The sequence below is a fragment of the Xiphias gladius genome, chromosome 20 (assembly GCF_016859285.1).
Source record: "Xiphias gladius isolate SHS-SW01 ecotype Sanya breed wild chromosome 20, ASM1685928v1, whole genome shotgun sequence".
Taxonomy (NCBI): domain Eukaryota; kingdom Metazoa; phylum Chordata; class Actinopteri; order Istiophoriformes; family Xiphiidae; genus Xiphias; species Xiphias gladius.
The window spans coordinates 23,763,788-23,780,924 of record NC_053419.1 but is presented as its reverse complement, the minus strand read 5'-3'; the positions used below and the strand labels follow the sequence as shown (position 1 = coordinate 23,780,924).

The window sequence follows — 17,137 nt, the reverse complement described above, 5'->3', positions numbered from 1 at the left end:
AAAACCGCTGCCTCATCAGTTTTCTCATCTCACTCTCGATTTGCTTGGTCATTACAATCACATTACAAATTATTTTGGAAATATTTCCTACAGCACTGATACTGATCCCCACATACTATCTTAAATAATAAGATTATGGTATTTGTTCTGAAACATCACAATATTTGAGTTTTGTTTATAACCAGATTTCCCATTTTGCTAGTTTATCTATATACAGTTTTTCAATCAAATACCCTGAAGATGCATATTATCAAAATATATATTGTTATCGAGATATGAAATGACTTACATGTGACTGGGGAATAGAAATCCAGCTTTCTATAGATCAGCCCATGTAGTGTCTTGTGGTCTTGACAGTGTTTGTTTGGTTTTTTTTTTTGTTTTTTTTTCTTTTCAAACATTTCCAGAGCTGAGGTCTGATGAATGGGGAGTTCAAGTCATGTGAGGTCAGCGCTCCTTCGCTCCTCCATGAACTTCACACTGGCCTGTTGGAGCGTCAGTGCATGGTTAGAGTCACCGTTGTCCTGCTGGAAAATGAACCTTTATCCACGGAACTTAACATGAAAGTCAGAAACTTCAACATACTCACAGCCTCTGTTGGACAGTTTGAGCACCACGTTTGCATTCAGGCCTTTCTGCTTTGTTGCATACATTCTAGATGCATCCTTGAATAAGTTTTATGATTGCAGCCATAAAGTTCAGACTTTGATTTACTGGTTAACACCCCCTTTAGTATTAAGCAGTCATTTTTGATGTAACTTGGCTCTGGCTGAAGACTTAGAGGCATTGAAGATGTAGTTTGGAAGCTGCTATCCTCTCATTAATGCTGCCAGTTGCCATTTAATCACTTACAATAAGCGGAGTACGGCGCTCTTTGAATCTTGGATGGAGATGCTGTTCCGTCTCATAAATATGTTTGCTTGATATATGGGCATCTGAAGGAGCACGAGGAGGGCTGGCTGCCATCGTACTGGATCAAAATGTGTTTGTATGTGAAAATATCTCCAGTTTAATCCTTCAACTCCCTTAGAGATTTCCAGTTTAGCTGCTCTGCTGCTGGGGTGGTTTTTTCAGCATTCAGAGGAACATTCTGGCCCCAGACTGCCTCGCTAAGGTCTCTGCTGACTTAATGAAAAACAAAAAAACACTCTGAAATGAAGTTAAAGTGCCAGCAGTGGCAACAGTGCTGTGAAGAGGACCATATGGATTTAATCAGTAGCTGCTGATCATTAAGACAAAACTAATTTACTGTACAGGCGCACACATGTGTTAATATTTATATGCAACACATGGTGAGATAACAGTGAAAGAAGACCTACAATCACATGCATTTAATTTGTACCAAATCAGTAGTAATCACGTACCGATTTGTGTGTGAATTTAGAATGGATGATGCAGTTACTGAGAACAACACACATTTTCAGCACAGAATAATTCAATGATGACTTTGATTTGTTGATTATCTTTACATCTATTGATACACAGAGGAAATGTGTAAATTAGCCATTGTTAAGTATCCTTAACACATTTTACTTTCTTCCAATGTACTGTATTTGGAGTCCTCCGGCCTTTTAGGACCATGACAACAAAAGTGTTTCTAAAAACCCTTTTTATGACCTAGTTGAATATTTAAGCTATTTTTTCATGGTTAAAAAACCATTTCCCAATAATTTCAACTAAATTTGGCGAGGAACCCAAGTCCCACCTGCTGCCATGTCTCCAAGCACATACACCGTCCTCAAGTAAGAACATTTATCTATTTTTAGCCAAAACCTGATGTTTTTTTGTACGACTGTTCCAAGTCAGTCCTGTCGAAATGTCTCCTAACGGCAAAAACTTGTCTTAGGTCACTTGTTTCAACTTGTTGAATGCCAGCTCTTCGTGGGGAAGTGCGAGTTCCTGAGATTCGATCATTAACTTAATTGACAACCCTGAATTCATACTGAGCTTCAGGTCCTTCTGTCAGAAATCAGTAGTGACAACAGAGGATGTTCACCTGGATAGCAATCGGCAGAAAGAGCCCGAGGCCGTGCGTAGGTGAAGTGAGGCACCCCTCCTCATAGCTAATAATTACAAGAAGTCACGATCTTCATGCCGGTTATGAAAAGAATTAATTTGAAAAGAAACTCAAAAACCTGTTTCCAATTCGGCAGCCATGACGCACAGCATACAGACACAGTGAACAGAATAAACAATTTTCATAGAGTTTAATTTTTCTGGATTGGACTTTGGTCACATAACCCGCAAAGGCTTTTTAATTCTCAAGACAAGAAGTACTTTTCCCCTTGAAAAAGGGGATCAGCCTGTACACAATGATAATTAAATTTGTTTATACAGAACTTTTCCAAGCCAAAGCATGACTGGTATGACAGGCCTGGAACACTTGTGAATTTTGTTTGTCCTAAAAAGAAATCCTAAATAGGCCAAGTTTTATCGAATGTGACATGTTAGTGATTTTGCAGACCGCCTGATGCACCCAAAGCTAGACAATATTAGTAAGAAACAACTAGGGGTGAACTGAGAAATGTCTGAAGTTACTGGGCCGCTCATTTGGCTGCTTATTTACACAGTCAGCAAGTTGGAGCTGCAGCAGTGGCTGTGACACACAGCTCCTGAAGGCAATTAAGGTACTTTAAAACTTGCAAATTGCGTCAAACATTGTACTCCTTCTTGGAGTCGTTACTCAGTCTGAACACAATTTACTCTTCCCAACGTTATTATCTCCAGTGTCAGCCACGTCCATGAAGCCATTTAGAAATCGTAGCGAGACCAAGTATATGAGCACACGGCTTTTTTGTTTTCACCAGGAATGTTCAAGAACGGGGAGCTTTGAAAGGTGTGATTTATTCTGGAATTTTCCTCCTGTTGCTCTCTTTCACGTCCAGCGCTCAGCCCTCCTCTTTGTGCCCTCCTTCACCTCACCTTACCTCACCCTCTCTTCTTTTTCCAATAATCTATAGTCAGAGTATCAGCATCTGTCTGTCTCTCTCTCCTCTCTCCTGTTCAGGCACAGTCCCTTCAGACAGCACAAGACCAAAGACAAACACGAGATTGACCGCATGACGCTCACCATGGTAAGACACATCTACACACATGATGGCGGATACATCTGTTACAAGGAGTCTGTGTGTAAACACAACGTAAAGCACATATTAGTTTTTATTTAACCCTGAACACATGGGTTGGGCCGTGTTTACTTTACACTAATACCAAATGCACACAGATGTTTATAACCCTGTGCATACTGTATTGTGTGTGAACAAACGTTGCAAGGATACCTGATCCACGCTAATTAGAAGACACAGATGCAACTGTGCGAGCTGTATTCTGGTGCCAGTCTCGTCGTAGTTGTAGTCTGCACATCCTGGACAGAGATGAATGTCTTTTTTGTGCAGGTTTCTGGTTCATCTTTTTGTGTGTCTGCCTGTTACCGTTCAACACTCAGCTGTCTGTTCGCTTTGCTCTGTGATGGGAAGACACAGGAGATGAGGCATACGACAGAAACCCATCTTAGATAAACCGAGCTAGCAGCCAAGCTGGAAAGTTAAAGTACACCCCCTGGGTCAAATGGACCCAGGGGGTCCAGTTCAACTCTGGGAGTCAGGGATCTGTGGTCCAGGCGTTTTTTAAAAGGATACAGGAGCTTAAAAATGCAGTTGTGACCTTGTGTGTTTTCAATTAAATTTAAATCCCATCCACTCAAAAATGTGTTTTGCTCCTTCGTTCCTTCACTAGGAGAATGATCCATGTGCAGGAGGAGGAAAGTTCCTCTGTGCTCGGCTTAGGTCTGAGTTTAACACCTGGACGGATCAGTTTGGAAGCCAGTCATGGTCCAGTATGCAACATACTCAAGGATGATGCGGAAACGTGAAGCCTGCAGGTCACAGACACTGAGAACTGACTTCTCAGTAAAGCAGGACGCATCTTGTTTCCAGCAGTTAAACATTTGAAGTGATAAATATTTGCATAATCGTAGGGTCTAGATTTTTTTTTTCTTTCTTGTGTAAAAACACACAAATTAATGTTCCTAGCAGAAGATTTCTGTGTGTTCCTGGAGAGGGTCTTTGAATTATAACAGGCCCTGTGCAAATCTTGAGACATTTTTGAAGGATGGCTCTGATTTATTAGAGTATATAGTTTTGGCCAGCTTTTCTATCGGTTACGACAACATTGTATTCACCAAATTAAGAGCTGAGATGTGGGATTTCTCCAGATTATGAGAATATGTTTTATAAATTAAACTACAGGCCTACATTTGTGGTTTTAAATAAGATTCATTTGCGCTTGAGAACTCCTGAGCTGCCTGCCAGCTCCCGTCTGAAACGGATGTTTAACGATCACCGAGACAGAAAAAGACCTGCCACTCTGTCGGTCTTTTTTTGAACAGCAAAAAGCTTTTTTTTTTTTTTTTTTTAAATCAAAAATTATAAATAGTGATGAATCCACCTCCACAAAACCACGGCCAAGTATAAACACTAGAGACGCCAACAGTCAAGAGTTTCTCTTAAGTTTTTGTCTTGTTCAATGTAGGTATACAAGGTCAATTAAACTGAGAAGATTTGCAGGTCACAGTTGTCATTGTAGCTGGTGAAATCAGCAGTCGCTGGTTTCAACTTGAACCTGCTACAGCTTGTTAAGACACTGTTAATTGTAAATGTAAGACGAAACTAAAATTGCGTCCTGCACGCTGAAAATAAATGTTAATCGCAGCCCTAGCGTTGTAGTTAGGAGAGGGGAAGGCTCTGAAACAAATGTTTGGAAGAGAAGTGCGGGTATAAAAATTTAACATCGCCACGGGTTACAGGATAAGTGACCTCGAGTTTTCGCTGCTCTGTGCTACGGACACATTTCAGTCTATACCAAAAAAGAACCCAGCCTTAATTAGAAGATATTGCAACACTCCCGGCCTTGTGTTAGACAGTATGAAGCACGCAGAGTATTTAGCTTGTCATTGTCTGTTCGAGGGATATACTGTTGAGCTCCCCCAGGGACAGACCTGCCCCCCCCCCCCTTTTTCCTCTTCCGAGGCAGAGTTCTGCTAAGGCAACATGTTTGAGCACAGACAAGTTTACAATGACAAACTGTAAAGTGACTTTTGACCAGAGTTTTGCTCCACTGCACTCCGCTTGCCAGCAGCAGCAGTTGTCCATCGCAGTGGAAAATGTCCAAATCTGAGTCCGTTTATGGGTTTTGTCAGGACATGAAGCAGTTGACAAGTGTAGCTGCTCCCTCCCACACACGCAAAAATACACACACACAGGCGCTGTTTGGTTGAGCAGGACCTCTAAACAGAGAAAGTATGATCTTTCATATCACAATAAATCCAGATTAGGATTTTAATCCAGCCACTTAATCTGGTTTATCCCCTTAATCCTCGTCTGCGTGTGTGTATATGTGTGTGAGAGCGAGAGAGACAGAGAGGGGGGAAAAGCTGCATTTCAGCCCCAACCAGGCTAAAAATACTGCTCTATATGTCTTTGTGTTTATTAAACATGATGAATGGTCCCATTAAATAAACATGATAGCAGCAGACAGCAGAGAAGAGGCTGAGAACAGAGCTGCCGAGACAGGAAGAGATGGATAGGAGGAGGGATGGAACAGATCCCGATAGATGGCTTTCTGAACTCTGAAACATCTTCACGAAGCAGCTGAGTAAAGGCTGCAGCGAGAAAACCAGAGGGTGGAGGCTGACCTGTGCTGTACGAGAGGTTTTCTGAGTGCGGGGTGACTCCCCGCGGGGCCACTGGAGAGTTGGAGTGGGGTCCAGGAGGGAGGGAAGTGAGGTAAAGATACTGCATGGGGTGAAAGAGACCGGCGTATGCCGGCGTCCTGAAACGAGTTGCTTATCGTAGTTTGGCCACTGATTTTTCCAGCTTCTAAACACGGTCAACAGAGGGAGCCGCAGTAGTACTTTAAACCCCTGAGCACCTGATTAATGCCCCCTGTGGCACAAACCGCTCTCCTTCTCAGAGTTGTACCTCCGTCAGATCCTAAACCACAGACTTGATCAGACATGATTCGTAGGTTCTGCGGGATTTTTGCACTTCCTGACGATTTCATTATCTCCGATGTCCATTGCAGATAAACGCTCAGAAATCATTAAAAAAAGAGGCTCCTTATAACTCCAGAACTTGCCTGAGAGTCGTCACGTTTTCGTCAGCATCACACTGATCCGGTGACAGTCGTCTGTACAACCACAGTGTCAAACGTCTAGGAAAACCTCTCTACTATCGTGATAGCTGCAAATGATGTCGACCTTTTTTTAAATGCCCCAATCTCACTTCCACCCCCTCCCCCCGTTGTTCCCTGCCTCCCTCTGTCTCTTGCAGAATGTGGAGCTGCCAGACTCTTTCACTGCAGAGCTCAAAGATCTGCTGGAGGGGCTGCTGCAGAGAGATGTGTCCAAGAGGCTGGGCTGCCAGGGCCGAGGGTACGACACACACACACACACACACACACAAATAAAAAGTTCACATTAGCCTCTGTCCCATATCGGCGTCTGTGTCCACAGGCTTGCAAATGAATTAATCGGTTTTTGCTAGATGTGCTCATTAAGGCCGAAAAGACTGGGTGGTGTAGTTTGCGGCCCAGTGAGGACGGATAGAACCAGACATCAAGTGATCCGGTAGAAGCTGAGTTCATAACTAATTTCATCAGCGCTGTCATTTCGCGTCAGTTTAGGGCTAAACCGGGCTGATGGATCGCTGTCTGCACTGGGTATTTGGCAAAAGAGCAGGACCGTGAGTGTGTTTGTCAGAGGGGAGTAAGGTGGCAAACACTGCCACCTAGTGTACAAATGAAAACGAACACATTTGTGAAAATCCTCCCTCCCCCCCGTCTGTCTCTCTCTGTCACTCACACATGCAGAGCCCAAGAGGTGAAGGAGCATCAGTTTTTCAAAGGCATTGACTGGCAGCAGGTGTACCTCCAGAAGGTGAGTGAGCTTCACGTCCTCATGCATCAGCTTTGGAGCTTTCTGCTGCAGGGTTGTTGTTTTTGTTGGTTTTGTTTTTTAAAGATTTCTGTATTGAATCAGTGAGCCTGTTGTTTTGGTCCAGTCCATTTCTGACTCCAGTGGATGTCTTTTTTTGACTAATACTATACAGAATGATATGATCCACTTCTGATATGATGGATATGATGCAGCAGAAAATGGTCTGTGCTCGAGTCTCCCGCTCACAACTGTTGTTGCTGTTGTTTTTAATACTAATGGATCTAAATAAGTTTTTCTGTGTTGTTTGGATTTGATTGTTCAAATTTAAAGGGACGGTTTCTATCATTTTTATCCTTTTTGTGGAGCAGTTGACTTCCACTTTGTTGCATGTGGTGACGTTACTGAAATGAGCTGCGTCTTAAAAAGGCAGCAAACAGCCTCACGTTTATCCACAATTTCTCCATCAGTTGTGTCAAATTCAAAATGTGTCTCTCGTGGTTTGGAATCTGTGATTCTCCCGTCCCTCAGCACGACTCTCCAGATCAGAGTTTAGAATCCATCGCACTCAACATCCAATCTGTCTTCATTTTTAACCGCTGCAGTAGCGTTGCGTGGTCCAGCAGTGCGGGCCTTTTCAGACCAACCTGCTCTGAAAAGTGGGTTCATACTTACCACAAGGGGTTAACGGGAGTCCTGCCACCGAGCGTCACCCGTCGACATCAGTGTGTCGTACATGATGCCTCACGATAACTGCGTTTACTCTCACTTTCATTCACTTTGCGATACAGCTGTGGCGGGCGTCCCGGGCAACTTCTGTTTTATCTCACCACCGACGAGGAGAGTACTGCCGTGCCGTTGCCGTGTTTACGTGCTTTTGTCCACTGTGATAGGGCGCGGTGATCGCGGTGAGCGAAAGGTTTGTGGCGAGGAAGTCTGCGCTAGATGTGAGTCACTGAAGAGGAGAAGGTTTCTGAGCCTCAGTTCCCCTCGCCTCATGTCGTTTTCACTGTCAATAACGTCCGTCGCCGACAGAAACCTGCAGCTCCGTGCCATCTCAACGTGGTATCTCCCCCACCCAGATGCTTAGTTGCCCTTTGGGGTTACACGGTTACAACAGCAGCTACATGTGTGGGCTGCCTGCTTATGCTGTACACCCTTAACACACAACTATCAGCCCCCCTTTAAAAACGTCATTATATTTGGTCAGGTAATCTGAAAAGTCTGGGCTGTTTTATCACATGTAACCAGAATTAATGCAGACTTCACGTTCATGCTGATGCATCATGAAACTCAAACATGTTTCAGAAGTCTGCAAATTCATTTTTATTCTGAACAGACGTGAACAGAAAACAATGGCTGCATGCAACACATGAAAATACGACACGTACAAACACGTGAAACCACTGCTACTGGGCCTTTTTAATGAAAAAAATATAGGAGTTATAATCAGAATCTTCTGGAATCGTTCACTGAAAACAACAAGGACACTATCGTATCTGGATCTGGATAAAGCCATGACCTCGGCTAATGCTGACATTAAGACAGTAGACTGAGCGTCGAATGCCCGACTGTAAAATATTGTTGAAATTGTTCCAAAGGAAAAGTGACAAAAAAAATGTTCTGGTTTATTTCTGCAGCAGATCAGGTCAAGTCACGGTTCGCTGTTTAAAGCAACACTGGATGGAGCTACACTAGTCATTAGTCCACTACACTTACAGTTGCTATGGTTACCCCATCACTTCAGAGAGGCGCTGCCGTGGGACTGTCGTCCTGTTGTTTTGCTCACACTCTCCTGTTTCTCCTCCTGCCATTTCTTCTTTCACTGTTCCTCCCTGAAACCGTCTCCCTCTCTTCTCCCCCCGCCTCTAGTACTCTCCTCCTCTAATCCCCCCCAGGGGAGAGGTGAACGCTGCAGATGCTTTTGACATAGGCTCTTTTGATGAGGAGGACACCAAAGGCATCAAGGTAAAACTCTCTCACACATCCATGCGTTGCATTTATTACCCACTTTCTCTCACCGCAGATGCTGCCTGTGCGTTGCGTATCCATCAGGTGGCTGAGCGGGGGGAGAAGACTGATGACCACAGCGTCCTAATAACATAATTATGGGCGTTTTCAGTATTTGGAAAAAAAGCGCTCAGCCTTTGATTTCCAAATCTTTTCGACCACTGTGCACAGCACACTTTCATAGACACCCGTCGGCTCTAGCTAGCTAACATGACGCCTTCCAGCGACAAACGGCATCCAGTCGCAGTAATAACCACCAAAACGGACTACACCAAGTTAAATGAAAATTAAAGCTGTTTGCCAGTCAATGGAATAGTCCATCATCATTCAAATGAATCGGCAACATTTCCAGCTTCTCAGTTGTGAGGATTTTCTGTTGTTGTGTTACATCGGTTTAAATTGTGAATTTTTGAGTTTTAGACTGTTACTGGGACAAAGCCAGTTATTTGAAGACGTCACCTTTGGTTTTAGGAAATCGTGACGAGTATTTTTCACTGTTTTCCCACATTTTACGGACCCAACATTTCATCACTTAATCAAGAATTTAGTAGGCAGATTAATCAATAATGAAACCAACCGTTAGTTGCAGCCCTGTGAGCGTTAAACTGAGTGTCCAGGACCATCAACAGACGGCATAGAAGTCCTCATCATACAAGTAACATCAGCTTTAAAAAAGGAAAAGTAAGATTATATGAAATATTATATTTGTCGCCCCCCCCATTCTGGATGATTGTAACATTCAGATGTACAGTGTGACTTTCCTGTTGTTTACCATCAAAATATGCTAGACTTACAAGTGATGAATTGATCAATTAATCTACTGGCTGATCCTCAGAGAATTCATCTGCAGCCATTTTGATGATCGATTAATCATTTTAGTCGTTCTTTCTCTGTTTCCGGCTTCTCAAATGTGAGGATCTGCAGCTTTTTCTTTGTCATATTCGATAGTAAACTGAATGTCTTTGGGTTTTGGACTGTTACTCAGACGAAACAAGCAATTTTAATGAATCGCCCTGGCCTCTGGGGAAAGTAGGCCGGGTACTTTTCGCTTCTTTTTTTCTTTAATTTAAAAATGATCGATCAGTAAATTCAGAAAATAATCGGCAGATAAATCAACAATAAAAATATACCAGTCGCTCCATAAATGCCAGATTTGTTACGTTAGTTTAAAACTTCATATTAGACGATGGCAGTGTGAACGGGCAAAACCCGATGTCGGAACGGGATTTAATGACTATTGATTATCAGCCACACAGGATCATGAAAATGGACTCTGCAGACCTGTTTGGGATTTTTCTCTGAAATGAAAAACGTAAGGTGAAACATTTTCCATCCACTCTGAAACTCCAAACGCGAGTCCAACTGATCAACAAAGCACCGACGGTGGATGAACTTTTGCAGCATTCACAGCTTTCTAAATTTGCAGTATGAATCAGATGAGTACTTAATTTCCTCCAAATAAAGACAGGAAACCAGAACATTGAGCCACTTCCCAAAACAAGAAGGGGAGGCAGATTTCCATTCTCTCAGAATAACCCTTGCAACTGCAACCACACAAAGCATTACAACCTGCTGCGTCTCGCACGGCAGTTTGAGGGAGAACAACCCAAGACTACAAGTACGTTCTGGTTTGATTTCCAACCCCACAGAAAGGTCAGAGTTTGTGCTTACATTCCTGAATCGTAGGGACAGCGATAGCTTATGATCATCTCACCATAGGTGTAGATTTAGAATGGGAAGCACAGGGGGTTTGAAATGGAGCAATTCAAAGCAACGGGAAGCCGTTTGCTCCCCGTGGTTTTCTTTGTTCTCCCGGAACATCAGCATTAATGTGGTTTCAGTAACAGTTTCTTCATCCTCTGACACTTGCATTTCCCCAGACCGCAGGAGTCATCGTATAGTAATGTGAGAGCATCAAGACGGAGGAAGGAGAGTTTATTGCTCCAGTCCCCTGATGTTGATCCAGGCAGAACAAAATGACTGTTTCTGTCTGAACGTGTACAAATACACCAGATAGAAAACTGAGCAGGGAGTTTCTTAAAGAGACAGTAGCGATTGCCGCAGCATCTATCGACTACCGCCGTTCTGTGTTAAACTGAGAGGTGGTTTTCATGTTTTCTCTGCCCTTATTAATATAAAAGGGAGGGAGAAGTAAAACCTCGGTGAAGGTGGGATTTGTCGCGGTGCCGTTGGATTTAAGCTTTGAGTGCCGATGCGTGAGAGAGACTTATTCATTACCCGTTTAGCTTTCACTGGGACATTAGGTGACATAGTCTACTTGTAAATGATCGTGATTTCTCCGGACGTTGCTGCAGAGAGCAGAGAACTTTTAAACCCGTTTAAAGGAATAATTTGACATTTTAGGAAATTCTTTGCTTTCTTGCCAAAGTCGGATGAGTAGATTGATATCGATCTCACGTTATCACGTGTAAAAGGTCAAAAGGACGTCTGCAGTGGATTGCAAAAGTTCTGGCAAATTCCTTTTTTTTTTCTTTTTTTTTATTTGAAAAGAATTAAATACAAGTCCTGCATCAAACAGACATTAAATATGACAATTCCTTCACATGTTAATCCACTATAACGTTTAATTTCATGAAAAAATAAACACATTGTTACGGTCCTGTCATTGAAAAGAGCTACATGGGACATAGTACCTATTACCAGAGGGTGGGGTTACTAAACATCCCGCTCTCTGTCCCCGTCTGTTTGTGCTTCAGTTACTGGACAGTGACCAGGAGCTGTACAAGAACTTTCCTCTGGTCATATCAGAGCGCTGGCAGCAGGAGGTGGCCGAGACGGTCTACGAGGCGGTCAACTCGGACACGGACAAGAGCGAGGCTCGCAAGAGGGCCAAGAACAAGCAGCTGGGCCACGAGGAGGGTAATGACAGTAGCCAGAAAAAATGATGGCAGCGGACGACATATTACGATGTCCTGACCCTGTTTCTCTCTGCAGACTACGCCCTGGGTAAGGACTGTATAATGCACGGCTACATGTTGAAGCTGGGGAACCCGTTCCTGACTCAGTGGCAGCGTCGATACTTCTATCTCTTCCCCAACCGTGTGGAGTGGAGGGGAGAGGGCGAGTCCCGGGTGAGTTTACTTCCCAGCTCGCACCTTTCATCACTTTCCACTCCGTATCCATGTCCATGTTCTCGTGTGTCAGCTTGATGTCTGTCTTTCCCGAAGCGAGCGTCTTCTACTACTGTTCATCTGTTTGTCGTTGTATGAACGTTGTCTCTGTCTGTCTGTCCGTCCGTCCGTCCGTCCCGACTCCACACTGAAGGAGAGGTGGCTAAATCATTTTAAAAAGCAGAGAGCCGGGGTGAGTGTTAACACCAGGTCCAGGTCCCTGCTGTGCCCTCAGACGCTGTGCTGTTTTTATCCAGAAGCTGTTTAGAGCGTAGTCCACCTCCCCTGCTTCAGACCCAGTGGTGTGTTTCAGTCTTTCCACCCTCCTCAAACTGCTGCTAGTAGATGAACCAAAAGGGCGAGACACCCTGAGAGGTGTTGGCGTGCTGGACCTCTGTTTTAGGTGCAGAAACTCCGAGCTGGCCTGAAGTCCAAGTCAGTACCTCCTAACCCAAGTGATTCAGTGTTAGTTCACACAGATTCATTTCATTTCATTGTTTAGTTTAGTTTTGTTCTTGTTGTCTCCTATGTCCCTGTTACACCGAATGGACGCCACACTACTTTCGAGTTCGATATGTTAACGCGTTTCCTGTTCTTTCAGTTACCAAAACAGTCCCATCAACATGGTTCATATATTTTTGGAGCTCTGAGTCGCTCCTGTGTTTATATTCATGTAGATATAGATCAGATATTTGTGGTAAAACGGGAACATGTACAGTGCCACTGACTCGACATATGATGGCATTTTCAAATAGCCTGACACATCGTGAAGACAGAAATGGTATCCCTAGTTCCAGTGATCGGATGAAATACAATTCGGGAAGTTCAGTTTATTTAATAGAGCCGTGCCCGGAGTTTTATGGCCGTCAGACGCTCAAACACTGCACAGAGGCCTGTAATGCTCCGGGGAAGGATTTTACTGCTCTGGAGAGTCATTTTATCTTGATCGGCAGGTGCTCTGTAGAAATGCGTCATTCAAGTTCCCGGCAAGTGATCTACCGGGAACCTAGGACTGCCTGCTCTTACTTTATTGGCCACCGCAGCGGATGACATGGTGTTCTAGCAACAGTTGAGCCTGGTTCAACCTTTGTGCCGTACAGCCCTGCGTTTTTTGCCAAACCCCTCTGCTTTGGAACCAGGGTTTTCACGTGGGGCCAAAGTCGGTCTGAACACGGCCTAAGTGTTCTCTGTTACTATGAAAGCCTTGGCTTGGGTTCAAAGGCTTAATGGTTTCTTTGTTTTTTTAAGCATCCAGACCTTTACTGAGGCCAAGACCTCTCAAAGCACGTTTTTGATTCTTCGTTTTTGCCTTCGTGTCTCAAGTCAGGCCTGTATAGGGTGTCAAGTCTCGAGCGTCGCCTCTGCAGCTCCGCAGTAACTGTTGTCCACTGGACCGGAAGACAACTTTGGAGCAGTAGTCTTTCAGCTGTAGCCCCGGTGCTTCATTGCTCGCTGCGCTTCACCTGTTCTCATTTTTTGATTGGTCGATTTTGTTCGCAGCAAAACCTGCTGACGATGGAGCAGATCGTGACGGTGGAGGAAACGCAGATTAAAGACAAGAAATGTATTCTGCTGCGCATCAAAGGAGGGAAGCAGTTTGTGCTGCAGTGTGAGGTAGGGCCGCCGTTCCGGGCTCCTGTTTCTGAACTGCGTTGATGAGACAAAGACAAAGAGCTGATCCCTTTATTTTCCGTTCTGTTTGCAGAGTGATCCAGAGTTCGTGCAGTGGAAGAAAGAGCTGACCGAAGCGTTCACAGAGGCCCAGAAGCTGCTGCGTCGCGCCCCCAAGGTCATCGGCAAAGGGCGGGCCGGAGTGGTGGAGCTCTCCAAACCCCCCCTCACACACCGCAATAGCAATGGCCTGTGAATACACACACATATATAAGTACACAATGCACACACACACACACACGTTGACACACGCGCACACACACACACACAGACACACATACGCACGCACACACACACACACACACTGCATCCCACCTCCGCCCTCCTCATCGGCCGCAGGACGTTTGCCCTGATACCTTCCCACCACCCGCCCACAAGGCCCTCACAGTGTGTGTACGGACCGTGCCCACAAGCCTCTTATTGAACACACACACACACTTACGACATGACGACCAATCATAAGCACGTAATAGTTTTTTGTTTTTGTTTTCCTGCCATGGGACCCAGCCAGTCAGCGAGACGAAGACAGGACGACGAAGCGGGGAGAGAAACATCCGGGAGGACTCAGCATGTGAAGAACCTCTGCGTGAATGTGACGAGGACTAACGCTCAGTCCTCTCTCGTTCTCGTCCTTCTCTTTTTCACTGTCCTCCCTGTTTCCTCTCTCCTCCCGTCCCCCCCACCACCTTAATCGGTTTGAATCAGGTGAATGTGGAACCAGGACCCGCAGTAGCCTGACAGACTCCTCCAAAAACCCCACAGAGCTAAAGATCTGACTTGTGTTGGCCAGATAAGAGGCACTGCTCTCGCCGCTCGCTCTCTCTGAGGCGACGCAGATGAGGCCGAGCGTTAGCGGGGAATGTCATTCTGTGAGAGGAAAAGAAAAAGGCTGCTCGGCTGGTTCCTCTCAGCCCTCCCTCTAACCATTCCTCCCTCTGTTACTGAAGTGCGTAAGTGCCAACATCAATATTTACTTGAGTCACCTGAGCACCCGGGAGGAAATGCTTCGGTGGCCGATATCGCGCCCCCGATACGCAGAGGCGGTGGGGTGGGGGCGGCTGATCATTCCAATGCAGAGAACCGGAAGTGCGAGGACCACGGACTCTTTCAGATTGGCTCTTGTACAGCCAGTTACCATAGAGACTGAGATTTCATTGGCCGAAAAAACAGCAGCCGGTTGCTATGGGAACCATGAAGACTGGTATACCTGGGGATTGGTAACCACGGACAACGGTGTAACTATTGTGTATGAAGGCTACACTTGCAGAAAAAGAAGAGATAGCAGAGCGAGGACGGGGGGGGGGGCGAGGAAGTGACTCTCAGTGTATATAAGGAACCCTTTCTCTGTGCATCTCCAGTGTTTAAGTCTAACGTGTTTGCATTATCGGGGACTTCTCTGTCTGCCTGTTTGTAAATCTGTCCTGGCTTTCGGGGAAGGGAAGTGGGAGGAGGAGGAGGAGGCGGCTCGTTTTCCTGCCGGGAGGGGGAGGTCGGGGTGGGTGGGCGAGGGTGGTTGTGGACAGGCAGCAGCGTGACAGCTTTCGATCGCTCGCGGCGCTGCATTACCTCAGTTGGACTGTGTCGGTTTGAACGCGTGGAGGCGCGAGAGCCCCTGCAAGGGCCAGACGCCGCGCTGCGTTTGCGCGTGCCCGTCTCGCAGCTCCGGCAAAGAAGAATCCGTCGTCGCGCTCGCACACAGTCATCCCCATAGGTTTACAGTTTCAGTCAGTCGGCTGTCGTGGACAGTGTGAGTGCTGAGAGGAAAATGAAGAAGACGAGCTGAAACTAATTCAAGGAAAAGTCCACCCTCAAATACACCAAACACGGCTTTCCTACATAATCTCCGATGTTCGAGGCATTTCAGGCATTCTAGTTTTTAACTCTCGTTCCTGTAAACCTGCCTCATCTACACGTAGTCCTGTACTGGTTGAGTTGGCCTATATTTCCCAGAATGCCTTTGGACAGCCTCTAGAGAGCATTCAGCTGCATGTTGTACCTGTAGGTAGTAAGGGCAGAGAGCAAATAGCAAACAGTGAAGAAGCAAGCGAGCGGAGGGGGTGTATTCATAAAACTGCTCTTATTCGACCAAACGTCCGAAACCTTAAGAATACTGTTTACAATCACACGTGACCAAAAAAAGCGTCAAATCTTCACGTTCGAGAAGCTGCAACCGGGGAATTTTTGCTTGAAAACTGACTGAAGCCAATTCATTAGCGGCGATAGAAACAGTCCCCAGTGGATCTGTGGTCAGTTTAAGTGACGGTCGCAGCCCCGGGCTTTCCGTCGCGCAGGAGCCCAGCCTTGCCAACCCGTACCCGCTCTGCGCCCACACCCAATCAGATGCAGCTGGTTTGGAGATGTAAGTGAGCAGAGAATTTTTTTTTCCCGCTGAACGTCAGGATTGATCCAATTACGATGGACAAGCTGAACATACAAGGCTGCTGCTTTTCACCTGCTCCTCCACAGCTAATCGTTGTTTACCTGTCAATCCAAACACACACATCTTTTTACATGTTGCGAACTTTTTTTTTTTTTTTTTGGGCAAGTTGCCTGTTGGGTACCCGACCCCGTGCAGGACTCGAAGCACTGACGTCTCTTCCACTCAGTTTAATCTCTTTATGAAGGGTTTCTTTCGTTTCTTCTTTTCTCCAAAAGTGAAATGTGTTCCTGGGGTTTACTGTTCGTATTTCTAGAAAAACAAGCGGCACCTGTGCCCCAGTAGGTACAGGAGAAGGGAAAACCTCCCGCTCTTTGACCCTGAAACGGAGACTTGACGTAGCTGTAAAAACTGAGCTTAGGTCACCGCTTTCACCGTGGCGGTTGTATGTTAGTGTGACGTCAGGTTGCTCCCGCTCACCCAGTTTTCTGCAGGAAAAAGAAAAACACACCAACAAGAAGCGTCAGCAGTGACTGTTTCTGTCCCGTTAAAGTGTTTCAGGGTGGAGTTTTCCTCAAAGTCTTTTTACGATCTCGCGTCTTTCTGTTTTTTCTCCTGAATGTGACACAGTTCAGATTAGGTGAAACTTTTCTTTCTTTTTTTTTTCTTTTTTTTTAAAATTACCGGGGCTTTTACGGTTTCGCCAGTGTCGTCGCGGACCTCATCGAAGTTTGTACTCGAAGGGCAGAAACGCGCACAATCGTAGTGTTAAAGAACACGCAGCAGAAGAGCGGGAACAGGAAGCGATTTCTTGTTGGAAACATTCATAAATTTCAGGGGTTTTATTTTTCATGCAGTACAGTGTCCTTGTCTGTGATGTCCATGCATTTCTACAGCTGTGATGTTTGACCTACAGTAGGAAAAGGGTTGATTCGGGGTGAATTGTGATTGTTTTTTTGTTTTTGATTTTTTTCTTTGTAGCCTTTACCAGTCAGGGGGAGATATTATCATCTTATA

At 45.3% G+C, this 17,137-nt stretch overlaps 1 protein-coding gene across 1 annotated transcript in view; it reads left to right on the top strand.

The window, feature by feature from the left end:
- The window catches only part of grk3 (G protein-coupled receptor kinase 3), a 63,574-nt gene extending 48,389 nt beyond the window's left edge, over positions 1-15,185 (top strand). The window contains exons 15-22 of the mRNA XM_040156707.1: positions 3,008-3,074; positions 6,330-6,430; positions 6,868-6,934; positions 8,804-8,899; positions 11,659-11,821; positions 11,897-12,033; positions 13,573-13,686; positions 13,778-15,185. Of these exons, the coding sequence (XP_040012641.1) occupies positions 3,008-3,074; positions 6,330-6,430; positions 6,868-6,934; positions 8,804-8,899; positions 11,659-11,821; positions 11,897-12,033; positions 13,573-13,686; positions 13,778-13,939 (907 nt within the window). The 3' untranslated portion in view covers positions 13,940-15,185. The remainder of the gene's footprint in view (positions 1-3,007; positions 3,075-6,329; positions 6,431-6,867; positions 6,935-8,803; positions 8,900-11,658; positions 11,822-11,896; positions 12,034-13,572; positions 13,687-13,777) is intronic.
- Positions 15,186-17,137: the final 1,952 nt, after the last annotated feature.